This window comes from Lepidochelys kempii, chromosome 2, assembly GCF_965140265.1.
Source record: "Lepidochelys kempii isolate rLepKem1 chromosome 2, rLepKem1.hap2, whole genome shotgun sequence".
In the NCBI taxonomy this organism is placed as follows: Eukaryota; Metazoa; Chordata; order Testudines; family Cheloniidae; genus Lepidochelys; species Lepidochelys kempii.
The window spans coordinates 179828901-179852776 of NC_133257.1; the positions used below are offsets into that span (position 1 = coordinate 179828901).

General features: G+C 40.4%; 1 protein-coding gene across 6 annotated transcripts in view; it reads right to left on the reverse strand.

The window, feature by feature from the left end:
• Positions 1-23437, reverse strand: part of STARD3NL (STARD3 N-terminal like) — a 42808-nt gene extending 19371 nt beyond the window's left edge. The window contains exons 1-4 of one of the 6 annotated variants that reach the window (XM_073332865.1): positions 23303-23433; positions 12675-13098; positions 5640-5937; positions 1063-1140 (exon numbers count right to left, since the gene is read on the reverse strand). In XM_073332865.1, coding sequence (XP_073188966.1) covers positions 1063-1140; positions 5640-5864 — 303 coding nt within the window. In that variant the 5' untranslated portion in view covers positions 5865-5937; positions 12675-13098; positions 23303-23433. Of the gene's footprint in view, positions 1-1062; positions 1141-5639; positions 5938-12674; positions 13099-13888; positions 14698-22782; positions 23238-23302 lie in introns of those variants that run through there. The other 5 variants (XM_073332864.1, XM_073332867.1, XM_073332866.1 and 2 more) reach the window with 5 other exon arrangements.
• Positions 23438-23876: the final 439 nt, after the last annotated feature.

The following is a 23876-nucleotide window of genomic DNA, read 5'->3' on the forward strand; positions in this document are numbered from 1 at the left end:
ATGTCTCCTATCAAGAGTTTTCCATTCCAAGTTATATGTTTTTCTACATAAGCAGCTTTAACTATAGGCTGGATTTATTTGCAGGATTATCATAATGATCAGATAGCTATTTTAGCTTTATGAGATGGGAGATACTGCAGGGGCACTGCTGAAGGTGGCATGGTGGGAGGCACCAGAGGGGACAACTCTTGGCTGCTGGAGCAGTTGAACATAACAGCCATGTCATCCAAAGTGGTATAAGGCAGCACCAGTATGGAAATGCGAGCAACATTTTACACTAATTCCAGATAAGTAGTCTCGATGCACCCATCAGTGGTGGAACAACTGGTATATAACAAATGCAATGTCAACAGTTGTTCTCTCTAGGATAGACAAGGCCTAATATTACCTAAGAGGAATGAGGGTTATGAAAAAGAAAGGGGGCACAGCCTACAAATCCTGCTGATTGAAAGACAAAAAAAGCATTTATTTGCATGTGAATATCTGCATGGTTCATGCTGTGGAGAATACTGCTTCCTGACTTTCACACTGCCACAAAGCTGCAGTCTCAAAAAAAAGAGAGAGTGGAGGGCTTCTGTCCACCCATATGGAGAGTGAATGAGCAATGGCGGTGCTGCTCCCCCCCTCCTCCTTGTTCCTAGTGCCTGTGTGTAGAGGGAAGCAGCTGGGTCATTATGTCTATAGTCATCCATATTTAAAATAGAATCTAAACATAGATTTTAATAAAAATTTAAAATAATAATTTACTTTGGTTGAAATACAGAAATCTGCAACAAACCTGACATATACAGATGTCAGCTATTGTCCTGGGATCAATTCTTCCCTCACTACTGCTGGATCTATTTCTGGAATATTGCCCAAACATAAGATTATATATCCTAATTTAAAGAGAGATGTGATTTAGAGTACATTTTCCCTCTCTTTTAAGTTACAAGAAAATCTAACCCTGGCACAGGACTCAGACTATGGGATAATAAAAGATAAGGCCTCTCTGGATAAAAAAAACAATCCCAATTCTTGCATTAAGCATGTTTTAAAGAAATTCTAAAACAAAATACTTACAAATATATCAAAATATGAAGAATGGTAGTCATACTGCAGGACTTCCTTTTCTAAGGTAGTCTCAATGCCCCCATTTACCTATAAAAGAACAAATTAGTCTTAGCATTTACAGCTTCAGAAACTGGGAAATTACTGAAGTCAAAACACTTGCCATTTGTAACTGTACAAGTAACTGTTTCAAAGCATTTCTCTGCCTGACTCCAAGACAAGAAACATATGGGCCAGAAAAGTTACTATTCTAGAAACATCATTAGAGGAGTGGCATTGTTACAAATGTACTTTTTTCCATCAAAATGCATTTAGTATTTTCAAAAAGTCTAATGGATCTAAGATTATCACTATTTTTAATTACTCTATGACCTACTGAGGCTGCCTTCCCGATTCTCACCCTGAGATAACAGTGAAGAAACTGTTAGTGGAAGACTTAGTCAGGCCTAAGTATTTTGCCACATTTTGTGATCAAGAAACCAAAATTCCTTGCATGTCTAATAAGCTGAATAAGTTATTTAAATCTATCAACGTAAAACAAGAAACCAATAAAAAATTACCTCCTATATCTGTGTTGGGACAACAAGTTCTCTTTCCATCTTCCTGCTCTCGAGATGTATCCCTTTTTTTGTTAAAGACCTTGTGTTCAGATTATTTTCTCTACTACTCTTTAATGGCCTGCTGCTATTTCACTGTCCCTTTTTTCCTTCCCTTTCTTAAGGCTCCTTTTATCATCACCTCATTCAACATTCCCCTGCCAATCATAAGTTGGCTAGTCCAAAGAACTTTCTCATGTAAAAAAACACTATTTTAAATTCTCTCACAAAGAGCATCAGGACAGAGTAACTTGAAAAAAAAATTGTCTTCCTCTTTCTTTTTTAGTGGAGTGTTATCTGTTGTCTACTACCAGAACACAACAGTGCTCCCTCACAGCAGTGCAGTGACAGCAAATCCTCATCAATTTGCACTACTTCCTTACTCCACACAGGGAAGCACTCACTATCTGTGTTCACGAACACCAGTTCTAAATGACTGTTTCAGCAGATAGCGACTTGCAAGTTTCTCAAAAGCAGGGGTCAGCTCCCCAACTTCCCCCATTTTATGATGATCATGATGGAGCTACAGAAAGCAGCTCTAAGCCATCTCCATTTCTGGCCCCATTAAAAGTCAATTCATTTCTAAAAATTTACCTCATTTTTTTTTAAATCTTAGGAGTTTATCTGTTAAAATGAGATCAAGTATTAATATTAACTTCTTGGGCAAGTCACTTGAGCTCTACCTGTTTCCCTATCTTCTTACCTAACAGGGGTGTTGAAAGACTAAACACTCTAGTGTTATTAAATGGCTTGGTTTTTCAGTTTAAAATATGGTATCAATATTTTAGTATACTTACTTAGTATTTAGCTTTTCTGTTGACAGCACCTCTTTTTAGATTTGCAACAAAACAAACACCTTTTTTTGAAAGTTGGGGATGAAAAAGATTAAGAACCCAAATTCAATACAATACAACCTCGTGAAAATAGATCACTATTACTTATAGAATACAAATACTGAATTTAATGAGACTTGCACAATAACAGCTAACTCATGTATCGGAGATGAGCAAGTTACATGGCTACCATTATTACACTGTTCACAGTGTAAAAAAATTGGTATGGATAAACATGAACAATTCAGAGTGGGTTCTAAATCCAAGATTTGGAAAACCTAAAGTCTGTGTTCCAGAGAGTTATATGTTTTAAGGCCAAAACGGCCCAGTATGATCATCTGGTCTGACCTCCTTGTGGGTTTGGAGAACAAGGCTCTTTTTGCCGGGAAGGACAACATGCCTGCCAATCCAGACACATGAGACTTTAGATGTTTGACAGCTGGAACAGGATGCTTCAATTCTCACCTGAACCATTCAAGTGCAACAGTAGGTTGTTGCAAAGCCAAAGAAAAGTCCACACAAAAGACAATTATGTTAACTGCTTAATTTCTAAAGTAGCACAACCTGAAATCACAGAGGTGGTGCTTGACTGACAGGAAGAGTGCATTGTTACACTCCTCACATAGCCACAGGACCAAAACTAAAGTAGGGAGAGTGCACAGATATTACAGACAAAGGAGGCTAAAGGGCATGGAACCGAAGGAGATTGGATGCTTCCCAATACTACGTCATTGACACCCATCCCCCCTCTATCCCTCACAGGGGCCAATGCAACCCTAAACACTTCCATCTCCTCTCAATTTGAGCTCCAAAATACTCTTCCAATTCTCAGAGACAACTTGCCAAAAATCCTTCCTTCTGCACGCTGTCCTCTTGCATCTATTTGCCTTTATGATAATTAATAAAGATGCCATGTTTATAACATAAAAAAACTTGGGGAATGCTACCCAGCCTGAACAAAAGCCTTTGGAAAACAGAACTGTGTAAAAGAAAAAAAAACAGTAAGAAAAACAAGAGATAACAAATATGCCATTTTAATCACTTGACATAACCACAGCACCGAAAGTTTAAAAATATCCTGATGTGTAAGCACTTCAGCCTCAGGAAACGAACATGTTAATAAGGTCAGGAGAAAAACAATTTTAGTGTGTCATACAGAAGTAAGCAAAAAACAAAAAAAACACTTCCTCTTCCTCCTCCCTCCTAGCACTCCTACAAAGCAATCCGCTCTGAGATTTATATTAAACTACCAAGTGTTCAACAACTTGTGATGCTAACCAGTTCGAGTCCAAAAGTGGCAGAGAAACATTTTCTGGTTTATGAAAAGACTGGTGTCTTCTCCAAACCACACTAGTTGTTCACCAGTGAGGAAGCCAGAACACAGCAGATTCTGTATCAATTGCACCAACACCCACTGTTTAAAAATCCAAGAGTTGGACACACACACACCCCCGAGTCATGAGACTAGTTTAAAAATCATGATATTTTAAAACTTTTTAAAAAAATCATGTTCTTTTTATCTTGTGATGTTGGAGTGTTCATGGGTTCTTTACATTTTTACTAGAGGAAGAATTACAACAAAACATTACCATACTATATCATACATCACTTATTCAGGATCAGGTTAATATTCAAAGAACCTGGCTAAAGATTCGGGTCTTGCTGGCTAGGGAGCCCTCCTCCACTGAATACACTAGAAAGGGCTACAAAATTTCTAAATATCTATCCTCCTTTTGGTGCTTCTCTTGCATATGCACTTGGTGCGCAGGCTTATCCATTACAAGGATAGTCCACATTTTACTATACCACAATTCCATAGGAGGAGGGCTCACATGTTTCCAGTTATGTGCAGTACAAAGATTAGCTGCCAACAATTAAAAAAAATAATTTGACATTCTATTTAAAATGTAGATCCTTTACTGGAGCATTAAGTAAACAGGACAGGGGATCTCTAGAAAGCCAGCATTTTGTCATAAGATTAATCTCTTTAATAATTTCCTCCCAAAACCATCTAATTTGGGACACAACCACCACATGTGCAAGTATGTTCTCCTTTCCCTAAAACACGTCCAGCAGAGCACCTCCTTAGTTGCAAAAATATGATGATCTTAACTGGGTAAATCTATACAGTAATTTATTAAAAAAAAGATTCATAAGCTATACAAATTGAAGATTGTATATCCTCTTTCCCACAAAGAGCCACTCATCTAGATCTATCTTTTCATGTGAGTTGTTTTCTTATTGACATATTTTAAAATCAAAATTGTATATCTCTAAGAAATTAAATCTTTTGTTTCAGCTTGCTCTTGGGTCAAACTCCTCAAAAATGTGGTTAAAGGTCTAGATAGAGACACCTCATATCCAAATTTCACAATAAAATGTTTCACTTGTAAACACTAAAAATATGGGACTTTACATTATTACATACCTTTTGGTATGATTTCAAATCCAGGACCTAGGAACAGCTGTTTGAATTGAGTAATCTCAGTGCTTACCCACAACAAACAGCCACTTTGATATTTCTGGGGATACATTCCAGATTATTAATCAAAGTAGTTAAGGGAGAAGACCTCAGCAACAGCAAAACTAATATATTTTAAAAATCAATCATAGAGTAAACTTGGCACAAGGCAAATATTTTATTTGAAAAACCAAAACAAACTTTGGCCGAGAGCACCCCTGAGGGGAATATCTCTCACAAGTGATGAGCAATGCAGGAAAATATTGTTTTCAATGTGTCACGCGGTAACAAGCCTAAACCCTTGTTAGACTGAAATTCACACTTAATATCCAAATTCATGAAAGCTTGAATCTTTTTGATTCTTTGTTAAGTACACTGCACTTTCCTTGTTCTAGTTTGACATAGTTAATAATTACGATTAAGATTGAAGTGTTGTCAGAAAAGATCTAACAATACAAATGGATAATAATGAAGTGTAAACCCCAGCAATTAAAAACAGAGTTGCCACTGCTGAGCTAAATGAGTATCTGTTTTCACTGATGTTAGATGGCAAGACATTTGTTATAATGTAACATGTCAAACCCGGGTGACAGTACACACTTTGAGTTGGAGGGAATGGTGGCAATTAGCCATTTCTGAGCCCACCAACCCCTGATGGAAAACAACAAATCTAAAAAAAGTTTGAAAAACAAGACTCACATTTAGCTCTATTATCCACAGCAAGGTTACGAATAAAAGGTCAAAAGTAACAAACAAACAGAAAGTCCTTCTGACATCTGATATGCCTTTCTTCTCTCTTCCTTCATATGATTCAATCCTTGCCATCAGCTGCGCTGGGTTGATAGAATGGACATCCTGCAAGGAAGGACAGGAGCCCCGACTGCTGCTCTGAGCATTTTCTGCATCATCTGGCAGCCGATTCATCCTGGCTGTGGTTAGAGTAGCCTTTTCCCAGCTTCACCATCACTAGCAGGTTGATCCATATAGGAGGAGAGGTCTTTAGAAAGAACAAATCCAAAATGTTAATCATAGCAAACTGACTGCTACTAAGCAAACTTAATCTAATCAGACCTGAACTGTTTTCTGTAATCCAACAGTTGAGTTTCTTTGGCAACTGTGTGCTGAAAAATGCTTTTAGCACATTTTCTAAGTTCACTTATAAATCCCTTTTTGAGACAGGATATTAATATTTAAATATATAGCAATGTGAGCCTTATCTCAGGAAACATAGTCTAGAGTTGTAAACTTTCAAACTCTAATCTCAGGTTTGCTACTGATTGATTGGGTGGTCTTGCGCAAGTTACTTCAGCTTGTCTTGCTGTCTCCAACTGCAAAACTGTGGTTAATACCTCACATGGATGTTGTGCAGACTGATTAGTTAATGCTTGCATGGTACTTCAAATTTAGAAAGAACTCTATAAATGATTAGTAAAAGTAGATTCTCTAGCCAGGCCTACTCTTTCCATCACTTTCATCACTGCTTCATGGAATGATTACTTGACTTTCAAACACCAGCATACTGTATCTAAAACTTTTATGCAGTAAGTCAAAGTACTCAGGACCAGGTCAAGCTTCAGATAATTTGAAGAAAGGGAATGAGGGACTTGCTGTCTGCAAAGTGAGGTCTGGTCCACACAGAGAGTTGTACTGATATAACCAAAGATGTAATGTTAGATTGATTTAGCTAAACCGGTCTAAATGTACACAAAGATCCACTGGTTTAACTAAACTGAAGCAACATTACATCTTTAGTTAAACCAGTGTGACTTCTGTGTTTAGACAAGTTGTAAGAGAACAGAGGTCTATTTGGTACAACTTCTTAAACGTAGGGTGTCTGCCATCCACACTTATCACTGGTCAGGGTATGACTGACTTGGCTGGGAAAGAAACAGGAACAAGTCAAAGGGTCATTACAACTATTGACATCTCTACTACTGGGTATCCTGTTCTATTGAGCCGATATCTTAAATCTTGCCCCATAGTTTACACCATGTTACATTACCAGTGTGTATCTCTGTGAAGCTATAATACATAGAACTTAATGGTAACATATAAAGGTCAACAGATGCCTAAGTCTGTTCACTACGCTGCATTTGTATATTAAGTGCTCTTGGGTGTCTCAAACTGATACATTTATTCATATACCAAGCAGCTGCAGGGGGTTTTTTCTACCACTTGCTGTTGCATTTTTTTCCGGAAATGTCCTCAAAGACAGCTGACTAAGGTGGTCATATGTTTCAACAGATATAAAAAACAGATTAGTTTTCTCCAACAGTATTAATAAAAAATGTGTTATATTTATTCCAAAACAATTTCTGCAACTGAAGATTATGCATCTTCTGATACAAAACAGTTGTAGCCGACTTAGGAAGTAAAGTATGTTCCCAATTATCTGAATAGCATGGGGGAGACCGATTTTATTCAAATAATCGGGCAGCTCAGATAATCGAGAGGGCAGGAGCCATTCAGCAGCAGGGTTGCCTCCCCTGTTACTGGGGGCTTCTCCTCCTCCTCACAGTCCTGGCCAGGGGTCTCTGCTCTGCTCTGTTCCATTATTTTTCATTTGACTGGGATTCTTGAATATAACATATATATAAAAAATAGGAAGTAACAGAATCCATAACTTTTGAAAGCCCAATGACAAACCATTTCTTAAAAGCCACCCAAGAAGAAATAAAACTAGTGCAAGTGAAAATTCCCAAGAGGAAATCAAATACTCTTGAGATCCTCAAATGTTGTATTCAAGAATCCCAGTCAAATGAGAAATAATGGAACTAATTAAGTTAGTTGAGTCAGGGTTGCAATATTTTTTCAGTGTCAGATACATAGTTGTTAAATGGTCTGTTATACAAACTCTAACTTGGAACTTCATAAACCCTCCTAAAACCCACTTAAAATAAAGAAAAATGTTCTCATCAACTGCTGCCTAGTGACTACAAATGAACTTTTGCTTATGCTCAAAAAAATGACATCTGGTAAAATCCACGAACAACTAATACTGAAGAAAAGAATCACAAAAACAAAAGCCAATTAATAGATAAACCATGCTTAGAAAAAAAACCAGGTCATATTTTTATATACTTGTTCCCCTACCAGTACACCTCTCCCCCCAGTTTTTTGTCCTATTCACTGTACATGCATGATGTCTCAAGTTGGGACCTATAGTACAACTTCTTATAATACTAAGACTCTAATCTTCTACCATTCTGTCTCTTACACAAAGTAAAGGACACAATATTAAAGTAAATTAAAAACAGCCAGGAAAATATGTTCAAGCGTTTTTCATCAAATAATAAAACTATTACTATTTTTAGAGAAAGAAGAGGTCAAAGGACATATCAGCAGTTCAGTCAAGTGAAAGTAAAATTAAGTAACTATTCTAGGAGAGAAAGGAAGTGGTATTTAAGTATCACATTTAGATTTATGCTAAAAATACAAAAGTAACAACACTGCACAGAAAGGATGTATATATACAGTAAGATATCCAGCACTCATACAACTATGCATGTGAGAGTTTTTCTACTGCACTCCATGTCAGAGCTGCAGAGTACTACCAGAAAACAGTATCTGGGACAGAATTAGCAGGAGGAACAATGTGCTTGAGAAGGCTCTCAGGGACTCTTTGTTAAAGTTCCACTAACCAAAATGAAGGAAGAATTACAGTAACTTCTATGACTCTATTTGGAGAGAAGGGTGAGCTCTCATTACAGTGTTTCTTCTCTGTCAGAGATGTTTGTCTATTGAGGCTCAAAAAATTCTAGAGGACCAATTTTGTCTTTTCAATGCCCAAAATTGCACTAGATGTCCAGTACCTTAAAAAATATGGAATGAGGAAAATATCACACCTGCCTACAAGATTTTCAAAACCAACCCCTTCCTCTTTTCAAACAAGAAAAGTTTAATGTTGTGGTATAGTAGCAATAGACTGTCTCATTGTCTGTCTCTCTCTCTCTCACCCTCCACCCCACATTTGCAAATCAAACTTATTGTAATATAAGTTTGATTGCCAAGATATTCTCTTTAGTTAAGGGAACGCTTTTGTTTAAATTGGGGGGGGGAGGAAAAAAAAAGAAAAGACTCTTACAATCCTTCAACCCTTCTCTAAGGACACAGATTCTAGTGTTTCTCAAATGTGGCCACCAGTGGCTTTTTGTGCAGCCACAACAGTCTCCTGAGTGGTGATGAAGGGAGTGGAGCAAAGCATTGGCCCCTCTCCCTTCCTCCCTGTTGCTCCTGGCTGTGCCTCCCTGCATAGCCTCTGGAGACAGGTGAGGCACAACGCTGCAGGAGCAAGGTGAGTTCTCAATCCACTGGAGTCAGTGGGGGCATGACAGGGCTCAGGCTTCAGCCCTAGGGTGGTTGGGCGGCGAGCTCCAGCGGCTGGACTTCAAGATATTGGCCTTGGGGCTTTGGGCACCGACCCCTGACTCCGGTTCCTGTGTCCAACCATGTGGCCCCAGCCTCCAGCTGTGGGGCTTTGGACGCCGGCCCCCAGCTTTGGCCATGCAGCAGCAGGCACTGGTCCCCAGCTCCAGTCCCAGGCTCCAAGGTGCTGACCCCTGGCCACGCAGTGGCAGGTGCTGACCCTTGGCTCCAGCCATACTGCCCCAGCCCTGTGGCAGCGGGTGCCAACCCCTGGTGGCAGGAGCTGACCCCAGGTGCCGACCTTTGAGATGCAGCAGCAAATGCCAGCTCCAGACACGTGGCAGCAGGCACTGACCCCCCACTCTGGCAATGCGGCCCTGGACTCTGTCCCCTAGCTCCGGACCCTGGCCACGCAGCAGTGAGCTCTAGCCCTGGGTGCAGGCCCCCAGCTCCAGCCATGCAGTGGCGGGCACCGGCCCAGCCCTCCAACTCCAGCTGTGCGGTGGCAGACGCCAGCCCCCAGCTCTAGCCACATGCTCTGGCTCCCGGACGCACAATGTCAGGGCTCACCCCCCTGCCGATCACCCCAAGCCCCGCTACCTCCTCCATGCTCCTCCATCATCCCACATCCATCCCCTCATCGTCTCCTGACCCCACATCCAGGGCTTAATTTGTCCTGGGGCTTTCTGAGAAAAGTGATATTAACAAAGATACAAATATCATTTTTCATGTGTTTATTACTGAGTCTCCAAAAAACCTACATAAATAAATTACAATGATTTGGATATGTATATGTGCATATTAATTTGTTTTTTCTAAAGTTAATTAAGTATTTTAGGAAAATCCCTAGCTAAGTTTTATGGCAGAAAAAGGGGGAAAGTGCATGGGCAAGTTTCTTATTAAACATTGGGACCACATCATATGTGACAGCCAATATAAAAACAAAGTAGATACAAAAACTGAAATGAGTTAGTAGGCTATATTTAGACAGATTTACAGTTGGTTTTGGTGCTAAAAATGAAAAGGTGAATAACTTGAACGTACCATCCACTGATAATAGTCAGCTAGTACTTTGGCCTCCTGAACTTAAAAAAGAATATAATAAATAACAGGAAGCACTATGATTTTCAAATGTAAAACATCATTCACATCTGCATAACAAAAGATGACCTAGTTCAGTGGTTCTCAACTAGGGGTACATGTACCTCTGGGGGGCACGCAGAGATCTTCCAGGGGGCACATCAACTCATCTAGATATTTGCCTAGTTGTACAAAAGTCTACATAAAAAGCACTAGCGAAGTTAGTACAAACTAAAATTTCATAAAATGACTTGTTTATCCTGCTCTATATACACTATACCCTGAAATGTAAGTACCATATTTATATTCCAATTGACTTATTTTATAAATTATATGATAAAAATGAGAAAGCAAGCAATTTTTCAAAAATAGGGTGATGACACACACATTTTTATGTCTGATTCTGTAAACAAGTAGTTTTTAAGTGAAGTGAAACTTGAGGTATGTAAGACAAGTCACACTCCTGAAAGGGGTACACTAGTCTGGAAAGGTTGAGAGTCACTGACCTAGTTAATGTAAAGAGAATTACATACTACACTGAAGTCTTAAACAATCAGCTATTATCTTTATTGAGGAAAATAACAGTAAAAAAAAAAAAAAGTATATGCACCTTGATAAACTGGCAGAAAGCTACCCAAAATTCACTGAGTATACAAAATGTGGATACCAGAATCCTTAGATCGTAGTAGTCATATACGTGAAATTATACAGGATGCACTGGAACTAGACATAGAACTTGCTGGATCATTTATACAAAATGTCATCTGTTATATAGATGTTGCTATCTTCTCTTTCTCCCAAAGCCACTTACCTGTTTGGGAAGGCTGGGTAATACTTGGGAGGGTGGAAGTGTTGAGCTGCGGAGGAATGCACATTTGGGGCAGCTGGACCATCTACTCTTGCAGCCAAGAAACAGACTATCAGCTCATTTAATAGGAAATGATGGTGTGCTAGATAGATGATTTTGTTTTGTATTAAAGACAAGGAGAAGATGGAGCTTCTCCCCTGAGGGTAAAAAATACTACCCACATAGAACATGACCCAAAAGACAAAAGAACCTCGTGACTTTAAATGAAGGGTCTTCTATCTGACTGAGGCAGAACAAATCCAGGTGAACCTCTGAACTGGTAAGTAATTAACAACATTGATTTCTCAATGGGAAATTTCATAACTAGGGCCCTACCAAATTCACAGTCCATTTTGATCAATTTAACAGCCAGAGGGTTTTTTAATTGGTCAATTTCACATTGTCAGATGTTTACATCTCAAATTTCACAGTGTTGTAACCATGGGAGCCCAAACCAAAAGGTAGCCGGAAGTGGGTCTGAGCTCTCCTCCCTTCCCTCCCCCACCCCCTGCCCCGAGCTGCCATGCAAGGGAAGGACAAGTCCTGTCTCTCCCCAGCCCAGCATGGACTCACAGCTAGGAGTCCCCTGCCTGGGGAGCTTCCAGGAGCAGGGGGAGATCAGACCCAATTCCACGAGTCTCCTCCAGCTGCAGGAACCTCCGGTGCTGGGCAGGGAGCTTCCTACAGCAGGAGAAGGCACTCCCAGGTGGGCCATTTCCCCACACACAGACCGGAGACCGGGAGTGGCCATGCAGGAGAAGGACAAGTCCTGTCCCTCCCCAGCCCAATGGGGACTTGCAGCTAGAAGCAGGAGCAAGGGGAAGATTAGATTTCATGGGGAAGGGTTTATTTCATGGTCCATAACAGATATTTCATGGCCCTATTCATAACTAAATAAGTTTGCATTTTGTTTCAAATTGAAGTTTTCATTGTGTTTATTTTTAAAAACACTTTCAAAATTAATATCATTGTTTTTGCTCCCTCTGCTTTTTTTGCCACTGAATTTAACAGACTAAAAATCTCCCCTCCCCATTCAACTTTTTAAAATTTCCCCAACTTTCAAAAAGACAGAGTGGTAAAAGGAAAAGTTAAACATTATAATGAAGGCTATGAGTCAGTCACAGATTCCATGATTTTACATGATCTCCACAACTTCAGCCCCGCGTGGTGAGACTTCAGCTCCTGCCCCATGCTGCAAGGCTCAAGTTTCCATGATTCATTGTTTATTGCCCACGTCTTGTCCATGACTTTTACTAAAAATACCTATGACAAAAATCTTTGCTTTAATAATAACTTCACCTTTCTCATTTTTTCAAAAGTTGAGGAAATTGTTCCATGCCAAACAATATTTTAAACATATCTATAGATTTTTTTTTGCAGAAGTTGTTTTCATTCTTCCCCATCACCTCTACTTTAATATTTTGTCCCTCAATTCTACTTACTAATACTTTGTCCAACTGGATCATCTTACAACAGGATATGCATCATCTAAGAAATTAAGAGCTGGAAAAGACTTGGTTGTGTCTTGCGTGTCTCCTGCTGTGCAGACATTTCTTGCAGGTAATTCTACAGTGTTTTGTTTAGTTTATGTTCAGGTGTCCAAAATAATGTGAGTTTCACCATTTCCCTTGAATGTTTCATGGACTAACAATGTAGGTCTCACCACCAACAAAATCTTCTTGATTTTGCTTCTGATTTTTTTTCTGATGTCATCCCTTTACTTGATTTCTCCATCCTTGATATTGTTAACCTTCAGCTACACTACTGCAATACACAGCTCTTAGGTATTCCTCAGAAATCAAACCCTAATCATTTCTGATCCTCTTCTCAAATAATTTCTGAGTAGTCATTGTGGAACTGAAGTGCCTAAAAATGATAATATTATGAGTTATTACATCTTGTTATTACAATGTCTATATTTACCTGCTTATGCCTTTAGACTAAGTGCTTCAGGACAGGAATTTTGGGATGGGTGCAGTGGGGAACACTGTAAAATGATGTACAGTCATAGCAAAGTAAAAATGCAGTCTCACTAATCATATAAAAAAGGACTACTACTTCCCTTCCCCATGACATGCTTGTAACAATACTACCTAAAGTCACACTGGCCAGTTTTACTGTTATACGGCATTAAATAATTCCACTAGGACCCCATTTTATGGGCTAACTGGGGATTGTTTCCATAAGATCAAAAAGTTGCATCAAAGTTATGAATGTGTTCATAAGATCAAAATTGAAAATCTCATAATTACAGTATATACAGTGAACAATTTAACTTCTTAATCATTCAATGATAGTGTATATAAAGAACAGTAACAAATTTATAGTGTGCCTGATTTCTTTCTTTGAGAGAACTACCTCTCTTCTTTGCCACCAAATCTGTCTTTTCAAACCTGTACAGCTGCTTCAACGTTGGCTGAAGGACCGAAGGCACATTCAGCAGAAAAATAGTTTATAACTGTTCATTCAAATGATCTATGTTAATAAAATTGGGATTCTACTCTAAATTACTGTCTATTATCACATCGAGGTCTCTAAGCATTACTACTTTTCAGCTTGCCAGTGAATCTGTACTCCAGCCTATTATCTGCTATACTATTAGTTTGTTGCTTTAATTTGAATTTCATTTTGGTTGTTTCATGCCCACATTTCTCACCTCTAATTTGTTCTGTGTCGTTTATCTTCACTGGTATGGAGAGCACCTCCAAAAGTAGTATCTGTAGTAACACCTGTAATATTAATGTTGTGCTTTTTACCCCCTTCCAAATTTTAATGAAGTTGTTGGGACTGAGCCTGTCACCAAGCTTTGCTGAATCCCACTGGACAAATTCCTCTACAGTTCTATTCACTATTATCTATCAATAAGCCATTCTATGTTGACAATATTTTTAGGATGAGTGAAGAACTCATTTTTAGAGAGATCAGCTTATAGTGAATGGTAGCTACTAGTACCATTACAATAGTCACTTCTGCCCACCCCAAACTACATCTAAATCACAAATATCCTCTTCAAGACTCTCACCCCTTCCCCACTCAATACATACCACTTTCCTAGGCTAGTCTTAATCTTTATGGAAGGTTTTGACACAGCACTAGTTATGTGCTAAGTATTGTTTTCTCTTCCCCAATAACTGTTACTTCCTCCAAATACTTGATTTGCTTGCAAAACAATTTTTAGAAACAGGCTTCCTAAACTTAGATTCAATTTCAGTTGGTTGGTATTATAGCTTGACCATCAAAACAGAGAATCTAGTGATAGGGATGACCAAATAATATAGCCTACTCTGCAAATTCAGGTTTTAGCCTACATATGGAGAATATAACTATTCAAGTAGGAACAGATACTACACAGCACTCATACTGATCCACCTGGAAAGCTCCATGAAAGAGCAATAGAAAAACCACTAGAAGTATACAAAATGAAGACAATTACTGATAACAGCCTAAACAGAAGAGGGAATGAAAGCTCAAGCCATGCAAACTCTTAACAGCACAAAGAAGTAAACAGGTAACAATTACAGAAAACGGAGATAATCACCACTTGATCTTTTGTCCAGCCATTGATTAAAAAAAACCAAACAACAAAAACAGCTCTGTTGCAGGCATTCTAACACCTCCCTGATGTTTTTAGCAAAATAAAACTCTACAGGATTATACTTTCCAACATGTATGTTAACTTTGAGTTCATCAGTATGTCGTTTCCAAAGTAGTTTTAAATGCATTGGTTAAAACTACATTCTTCTCTAGGCTCTTCCTTGTTTCTTCCTAGACTTCTGTCCACAGTACCAAAAATACCGCAACCCTGAAGTAGTTTAAGATTGGCCTTTGTCTCACATTACAGTTTTGCTAGCAGAGGGAGGCAAAACTTACAAAAGTGTTGAGAACCATGATTACAATAACCACTATTTTAATATATTTTGCCCTGTCCACCTAGGCCAGTACCTAATCAAGACTTGAAAAACATTTTAGGCTACCATATACGAGTCAAGGAAGACCTCAAAACAACCAACATATGTGCAGCATGCACTTAGTCAGTATTTGTAAAGGAGTAAGAACTGGACAAAATGTTAATTCCAATCAGATTTTTGTACTTGATCAGACAATACTCTATCATCAAACCATGACTAGAAACATGCAAATAATTTACATACAGTTAAATACAACAATAGTTTTGAATCAGAATCCACTGGGATGGGCTAGTGGTGGAAGACAGAGGTGTAAGAATCACCATCAAGGTTCAGAAGATGAATCTAGTACTAGAGATTTTTATACAGTAGATGCCACTCCTGACAAATACTTCAGTCTAATGAGATTTTTTTCCCTCTGAACAAAAAGGAAAGATTTTCTGTATTTTATGTAGTCACTCAGTACAGACAAAGTTGGATTGCCCAGATTTTTCTGCACATTTCCTCTCCTGTTGTGACATCCCTTCTGTCAGATCCCTCCAACAGATTACTAGAGTTTCCCTTCATGCTGACTACTTTAAGGGACAAATCTGAGGTTTTACACCATTCCAAGAACACTACTGTAGCAACTTCCACAGTCTCCATTGCCATGGCGCTTTTGACCAATGAAAAGGCATGGTGAGGGACATTCCCCAGCCTCACCCATGCCTTTATCTTCCTTTATTCCTCAGTTAGCTGTTTATCAGTGAAAAATCTTTTAGGTGCTGATGCCCATGGGCCTGTGCATGCTACTTACACAAATACCCACACCTACCTTACCCAAATGAATCCAAAAACAGGAGCAGAAAGAACAGGTTAATGGAATACAGCAGTGGTTCTCAAACTTCCTTGCACCATGACCCTCTTCTGACAACAAAAATTACTACACGACCCCAGGAGGGGGGACCGAAGCCCAAGCCTGCCCAAGCCCCGCCACCCTGGGTGCAGGGGCCAAAGCTGAAGCTCAAAGGCTTCTGCCCTGGATGGGGGGCATGTAATCTTACCCCTGGGCGGCAGGGCTTGGGCTTCAAACTTGCTTGGGCCCAGGGCCAACACCAGCCTTGGCGACCCCATTAAAATGGGATCCCGACCGACAGTTTAAGAACCACAGAATACAGCACTGCAGGACATTACATGTGTTTTACAGTGTAAAACACTACCTCTCCTCAATCTTTTACAACCGTTCAATAAAGGGGAAAGCGTGGGGATTATTGATTACATATATGAAAAATTTAAGGAGGGTTTTTAAAAAAAGAGGGTGCTTGGCAGATGATAACAGGGAGACTTTTCCAGGAACAGAGCACAGTATGAGATGTAGTAGACTTCAGAAGAGTCTAAGAAAAGTGGTGGAAGTCCTATCACTTGGAACACTTAACAGTGAACCAAAATAAGTTACAAGAGTTCCACATGGAATAATCCTGCTTTGGCAGGAAATATGACATGTCTTTTTTATCTGTAACATCCTATGATTTAAGAATATTCCTTATCCAACACACAAAGTTTAAGTACACCCCACTGTGAGAATACCTTGTAAGGGTATACAGACCTTATAAAATATTTGAAATTTTATCTTTCAGATGGATTTCATCTTGATGAGATTTAAAGAAATTTTTCTTTATCAACATGTAGCTTTCAGAAGATAAGCTGTCTGACCTATAGCCCAGTTCCAAAATAGAAAAGTTATTTTAATTGCCTTGATTGTCAGAAGAAAAAGATAATTTGTTTTTAGATCATATACAGTGGTTTTTGTAGCTGTGCTGGTCCAGGATATTGAAGAATCAAGGTAGGTGAGGTAATATCTTGTATAGGATGAACTTTTGTTGGTGAGAGAGAAGCTTTTGAGTGTTCACAGAGCTCTTCTTCAGGTCTGGAAAACGTACTCAGAGTGTAACAACTAAATTCAAGGTGCAACAGATTGTTTAGCATAAGTAGTTAATACATTCCAAGGGATCATCAAGGTCAAGTGGGTTAGCAAAGAAGAAACTGGAGCAAAGAAATTTGTCTTAAGACTCAATTTATTTTATTTTGCTGATGACTGAATGCTGAGAACCTGATTTTGCCGTGCTAGGGTTTTTCCTATTCATTATTTTCATAGGGTTTCATGTTGAATACTTTTGTAAACTTGTAACTTAATGTCTTAAGACCACATCAGCTTCCAGAATGTGATCTTATGTGTCTAGGTTTTTGACATTTTGGGGGTGATTGCAGATGCATTGTCTCTGATGTGGACCACAGTATTTTTTAAAATTGCTGCTTTAAGTAGGATTTTCCAACTTGATAAACAAATGATGACCTATTTTAAGCTGAACTAAACAGTTGAATGTCTCCATGGTAAACTTCACACTTGATTGGTCTGAAGACCTTGGAGGAAAGAGTTGCACGGTGAAGCAAGCAAAATTTGTAAACCATAAGCATCAGTGGTAAGACTGAGAAACCTTGACTATCAAATTAATAAGGCATCTAAGGGAAGATTGATATTCCAGAATCAACAAGGCTGAACATCTTGGGGAGAGAAAGTCACAACATCATCAAACAGCCTATACCAGCCTTTGACTAACCTTCCCTGCATCCAAAGGAAGCCCACAAGTGATAAGCTCTGAGCCAGGAGATCACTGTCTGGCTCCTCGTCTTCAGTTCCAGCTCCTGTTCTACAAGAATCTAGAAGAATGTGGGAGGTAAAGAGCTCACAAACCCGTTATCTTAATTATTTTTTTTCCTATTGTCAGCTTGTTTTTTATTCACTGGGAGTCATCCTTTCTATTTTTGAGGCGTGAGCATGGCTGTGTATGCATCTGTGAGAGTGCACCCATAAAGTCCACATGGGGAAAGAAGTTCCCCAGGTTAAACAGACCTCAATGCCATCACACAGATATGCATTAAAGCATGTTCCATGTTTACAAGTCCTTGGAGACTAAACTGTCATATGTAATTTCTGGTAAATAAGAGTTGTTAAACTTCTGTTTATCGGGAACGTTCTGTTGAAGTCTGTATTATAATATTTCTGTTAGGATGGGGGGAAGGAAAGATTAGCCACCACAATAAAACTTAAGTCTAAGAAGGCAGCTTTATCATTGGCATTGAGGTTCAGACAATTTATTTTCACTATTACAATATTTAACTCTTTTCAAAGTATAGATCTGATGGACTTTGATAAAATTCTTTAGCTGGGGCTTATTACCAAGAAGACAGCCACCTTCATCAACTCCTGAGAATTTACAAGGACTGGTTATTCTTGGTATTTATTTGATCCCAATCTAATACTGAGACTAACATGCTTGATTTTATCATGATTTGATTCTAATCTGATAGTGTTTTATTTTTTTAGGTTTGGTGATATGTTTGCTCAATTTTATTTTAGTTTGACTTTAAATAAAATTTATAAAATAGATACTGAGCACGGGTCAATATCTATTTTATAAATATTTTTATGAGCAGCATGGGCCAAGAACCATTGAAGGCTTGAGGTGGTTACCTGGCTAGCTCCCCCTTATAAGCCTATGGTTCTCAAAATATACAGACAACATAAGGCAATAACTACTCATGAAGCTCATAACAAGCACCGAACAAATCAGTCTATGCAGAAAAATGCCACAGACTTCATTCTAGTGAATAAGAAGGAATTCCAGAATCCTGTGTTTCCTGCAGTACCTCTCTCTCCTGTTCTTTCCCAAAACTTCCTTTTTGACTGACTATGATCAGTTTCAATCCATCCAATCACAGTTGAAACAGTTGGTCCTTTTAAGGAAAATGGTCCATTAAGGCTTTAAATGTTAAATATTAATTAGTAAAATCTTGACGTGCACACAATGAATTAGCAAAAATTAAAGTAGTAGTAGCTTTCCTCTCTATAACTAAAGCTATTTTTCTTTGCTATCACTACGCCCTGGTCTAAACTGGGGGTGGGGAGAGGGAAGTGATCTAAGTTACACAACTTCAGCTACGTGAATAACGTAGCTGAAGTCGACGTACTTAGATCGACTTACTGTGGTATCTTTACCGTGGTGAGTCAACTGCTGCCGCTCACCCGTCGACTCCGCCTGCGCCTCTCGTGGAGCTGGAGTACAGGAGTCGACGGGAGAACACTCGGGGTCAATTTATCATGTCTAGTCTAGACATGATAAATCGATCCCCACTGGATCATACCCTACCACATGCTGACCTGACAGGCTATATTCCTCAGAATGTAGATTAGCCACCAGTATTTTTTCCCCCAGTATTTTTTCCCCAAGTGAGCCAAGTTAGTTGTATTCCTACTTTCAGATATTCATGAGACTGTACTCATGAACTACTTCAAATTTAGGAGTCCCAGGCTATCATCCAAACACTGTGTGGGCATAAGAGGCTTTTATTGTATTTTCCTGAGTAGGATTAAGGGAGTCTTCAATACAGCAACTTTTACATTCACTAGGAATTACATTTTAGGGGCATAAGGAATCTCTCAGGCTCTGTCAGATGCATTTTCCAGGAAACCAAAGAATACCTGTGGATTCTTTAGAACCTTTAAAGAAATATTTGATTTTAGAAATTCGGAGTCATTTTAAAATGCGATATGCTTTTGCAAGCATTTTCACACTTAAAGTCATATTTTATAGCTATGAAAGAGATCCCTAACAATAACATAGCTGTAAGATAGCCCCTTTTATTTTCTGGCAACTTTAGCTTTACAACAGACTATTTGCCATGCCGGATAAGACTTATGGTACAAATTGAGTACACTGTGCCTGGCAGAGGATTATGCCTGATCTTTAGAGTAAGATATTACCACCATCACCACATCCCAAATAATAATGTACCTGGCTATTTTTGCAATGCTGCCATAGGGAAAAATCCTTCCTGACCTTGCAGTGATCAGCTGATGCACAGAAGCATGATGTTTGATTATGCAGTTTTACAACAAATTTATTGCTCAGATGATTTTTAAAACCTGCTAGAGTATCTCTTACATATTTAATTCACTTTTCAAAAATAATTTTAATTGTTCTTATTCCTAATTGTGAATTTAACATACTGCCACAGTAAAAGTCATGTCTAGGTCAGTGGTTCCCAAACTGGGATTCGTGAACCCCCGTGACAGGGGGTTCTCAGGAAAAAATTCCCTAATGGCGGACAGAGCCTAGGGCCAGCAGCCCGGGGCCCCTGGACTTCCAAGAGCTAAGCAGATCAAAGCAAGCATATCTATCACACTGTGGAGATTTAAACTTCAAGACTCCTTATAAGAAATGGAAAGGGAGGTGGATATATTTTGCTGTTTTTAAAATTAAATAGGCATCTAGTATTGTTTTTAAAATTATCATGAAGAACAAGTTTAAGCTTTGTTGTAATGTGCGTTGTTTGCCTGGACTGATCAAGAGCTGAATGCTTGTGTAGGAGGAACTCTTTGAGTTGGCTTCTTAAATACCTTCATGCTGTTTCACATTTGATACTCCTTGATGAAACATAGGAGCCTTGTCTTATAACAGGCTTATTCAAAGTGTCCAAGCTACAAAAGTGAGATCTTGGAAGAGTGTTGCCGTTTTCATAATGTAATAAAAATTCTGTAATGCTAAATAATAATTCATAATAAATAGTGTGTAATAAACATGTCATAAAAACAAATTTTATAGTTCCAAGATCACTGCTTTTATAATTTATACTCAGGTAAAGGAGAAAATCCACGGAAATATTAATTTTTAGGAGGGGGTTCGCGAAACTTGACATTTTAGTGAAAGGGGTTCACAGGTTGTTAAAGTTTGGGAACCACTGGTCTAGGTTCTCTCACTCACTAGAAACCAAATCTGGTTATATAGAACGTTTCAACAAATAAAGTTGTTAAATCACACATCAAACTTCCAGGCAGACCACTAGAATTCACCTGGGAAAGTCAAGTCTAAAAAGTTATTAGTATCCAAATTAGCTTATGGCCCTAGATAATGATAGAGAATGGACTTCAGAAAGTTGGGACAAGAACTTCCATGAGATTTAATCTAGTTAGAATACATCACCAAGTTAAGGAGACGACAACATTTAATTCCAATGCACTGATAAATGAATTCCAAGTCCATGTAAGACTAGTTCAAAGCTACAGAAGTTACACAGTTCAGCTATCTTGACTTACTCCTAAAGAAGTCAAGAGGCTTATTTTTCAAACACTAACCTATCAGCAAGCTAAGGAACAGTAATACCAGGACAGACCACTCGTCCATCTAGTCAAGCATTCTACCTCCAGCACTACCAATACATATGTTTCAGTGTTCCAGTAAGAGTAAAAAAAGATTGTTTTTAATATTGATTAAATCTTGGCATTATGTCTGCTCCCCACCTCCAAAGTGAAAAAGTTAAATACAAAGAGACATTTATGATGGAAAATGAAAGCAAAGATATAATATATAAATACTAAAATGGATGGCAACTCAAATGCTTAACCACCATTCAATGCACAGACAGTGCATTAATCTATGCTTCTAGCTCAGTAATACTTTATTTTAAATTTTCTTCAAGGATAAAGGTTACCAACCATCCACACTCAATTCAATCAGTGTATTCACTTGAACATGGCTGTCAGAAAGTAGACAGTTGACAAATGTTGCTGGTAAAAAAAAAAAAACCCGAACATACAGACCTCCTCTTTTTTCGATTCACTGGTATAAGTTAATTGAAATTTATGTTCAGCTCTGTATAGCTCAACTGACAACCTACTTCTGAATCAATTTTGAACTTTCCTGATGTTGAGATGAGAAAGCATCTCTCAGCAATTCACATAACTATTAAATGGGTGTAGTTTGACATTAGAATTATTCACTTTATATGATCACACTGTATGGAAAATCAAAGAGTTGCCCACATTAATTTGTTTTCGCTGTTTTCAGAGACAATACACTGAGACACAGAATTCCTGTGGCATTGTATATCAGGCCAGTTGTTAAACCAGTGGTTCTCAACCGATTTACCATTGTGGGCCACAAATGCAGCTCTCTATCGCATCCACACAATAAATATACTACCTATATGAGCCTGAGGATGTCACATGGTCTGCAGCTGCGTGCTGATTGGGCTGCAAGTGGCCAGCGGGTTGAGAACCACCTGACACCGGCCCCTCGCTAGAACGCACATCTATATAGCACAAATTCGCATATAATGCAGTCATGGCCATGGATCCCAAATTTAATTACTTTAATTGCAATTCATTTTAACACGGTACTGCACATGGATCCCAAATCCCATGTTCTAGTGAGGCTTGGGTGGTGTTAAATTGACATCCAGGGGCGCCGGAACATGGGGGGTGGGTGGGGTGCAAGGGCCCTCCCACTTTTTACTGTCTGTGAGGGTGACCGGAGCCACAGGGGGGAAGGGGCAGCACAGAAGCGGGGCCTTGGATGGGAAGGGGCAGTTCAGGCACTGGTGGCCCCACCAATTTTAGGAAGTTTCCACCGCCCCGGCTGACATCCCCTGGAAAAAAAAAAAGCCCCGTAAGCTTTAGTTGTACAGCACGAAAACCAGCTATGACCGATCTGCACATATTACAGATGTTTCAGCGAATGCAGGGCACAGCGCTGGAGGTTTCTAGAGGAACCAATACTTTGATGAGCGGACTGGCCCCTCCTTTATTCAACGCTGATTCAAAGCCTACCTGCTCTCCCATAGAAACGCCCCGAGGCAAAAAGCAGGGGATGGGTCACTGGCACTTCAATGACACTTTCTTAACGCTGCTGCTGCTGCTGCTGCACCCCCCGCCGCCAGCCTGACTTTGAACGGACACAAAAATGAAACAGCCCCAACCAAGCTACCCAACCACCCAGGCCCCAGAAGTGGCGGACCCCCGCCCCCGCCTGTCACAGCTTCCCTTGCAGGCAGCCGGGCGAGGTGGGCCAAGGCCCGGGAGCGGCCGGGGGCTAGGACCCGATCCAGCCCCACCGCACAGCCGGGCCCGGGCCTGCCCGGCCCTCACAGCCTAAGGGGCCTCCGCTCCTGGATAGGCGGCGGCGCGTCCCCGGGGCCTGGAGGGGGCGGGTAAGACAGGCCGAGGGCCCCGGGGGGCGGAGCGGGGGCAGATCAGTGAGGGGCGCGGAGGGATCTAGTCACCCGAGAGGGGGGCGCGGGAGCAGGCCAGCGGTGCGGGGAGGGGGGCGGAAGAGCGGGGGGGGGCTTACCTCAGCCGGGCGGGGGCGGGGCCGCTGTGGCAAGGAGCGGCCCCGGCTGAGGGGGGGGGGGGGCGGCTGTACGGGGCCGCGCACTCCCAGACGCCGCCGCGGGGCCTGGCAACTGCCACACACACAGTGACGAGAGCGGCAGGGGGCGGAGCCCGCGTCGGCAGCGCATGGGCAGGGGGAGGGCCCCCGAGCGGAGCATGGGCGGGGCTTCCTCCTCCCTTGGCCGCGTCGGGCCGGGTGGGCGGTTGGGGGCAGGTCGCTGAGGAGGCGTTCCTGGCTCAGAGCGGGCGGGGCGAGTGGGTCATCACGTCCCTGCTGTGGCCGGCAACCCAGCCACGAGAGCCGCCTCCCACAGGGACCAAGCTCCATTTTAGAAGGAGATGGGTTATCAGCGCCCCATCGACGGCTGAAACTGAACATATCCGGAGCCCAGCAGCTAATTGCCACCATTGAGGCCCCTTGCTCTGCTGCGCGAGTGCGGTCGCTTACACAACCCTTAAGTGTCGCTGTCTGCCCATTTCCTTGCCCCCCCCCCCCCCCAATTACCAGATTTTTGAAAAACCAAGTCATCAGA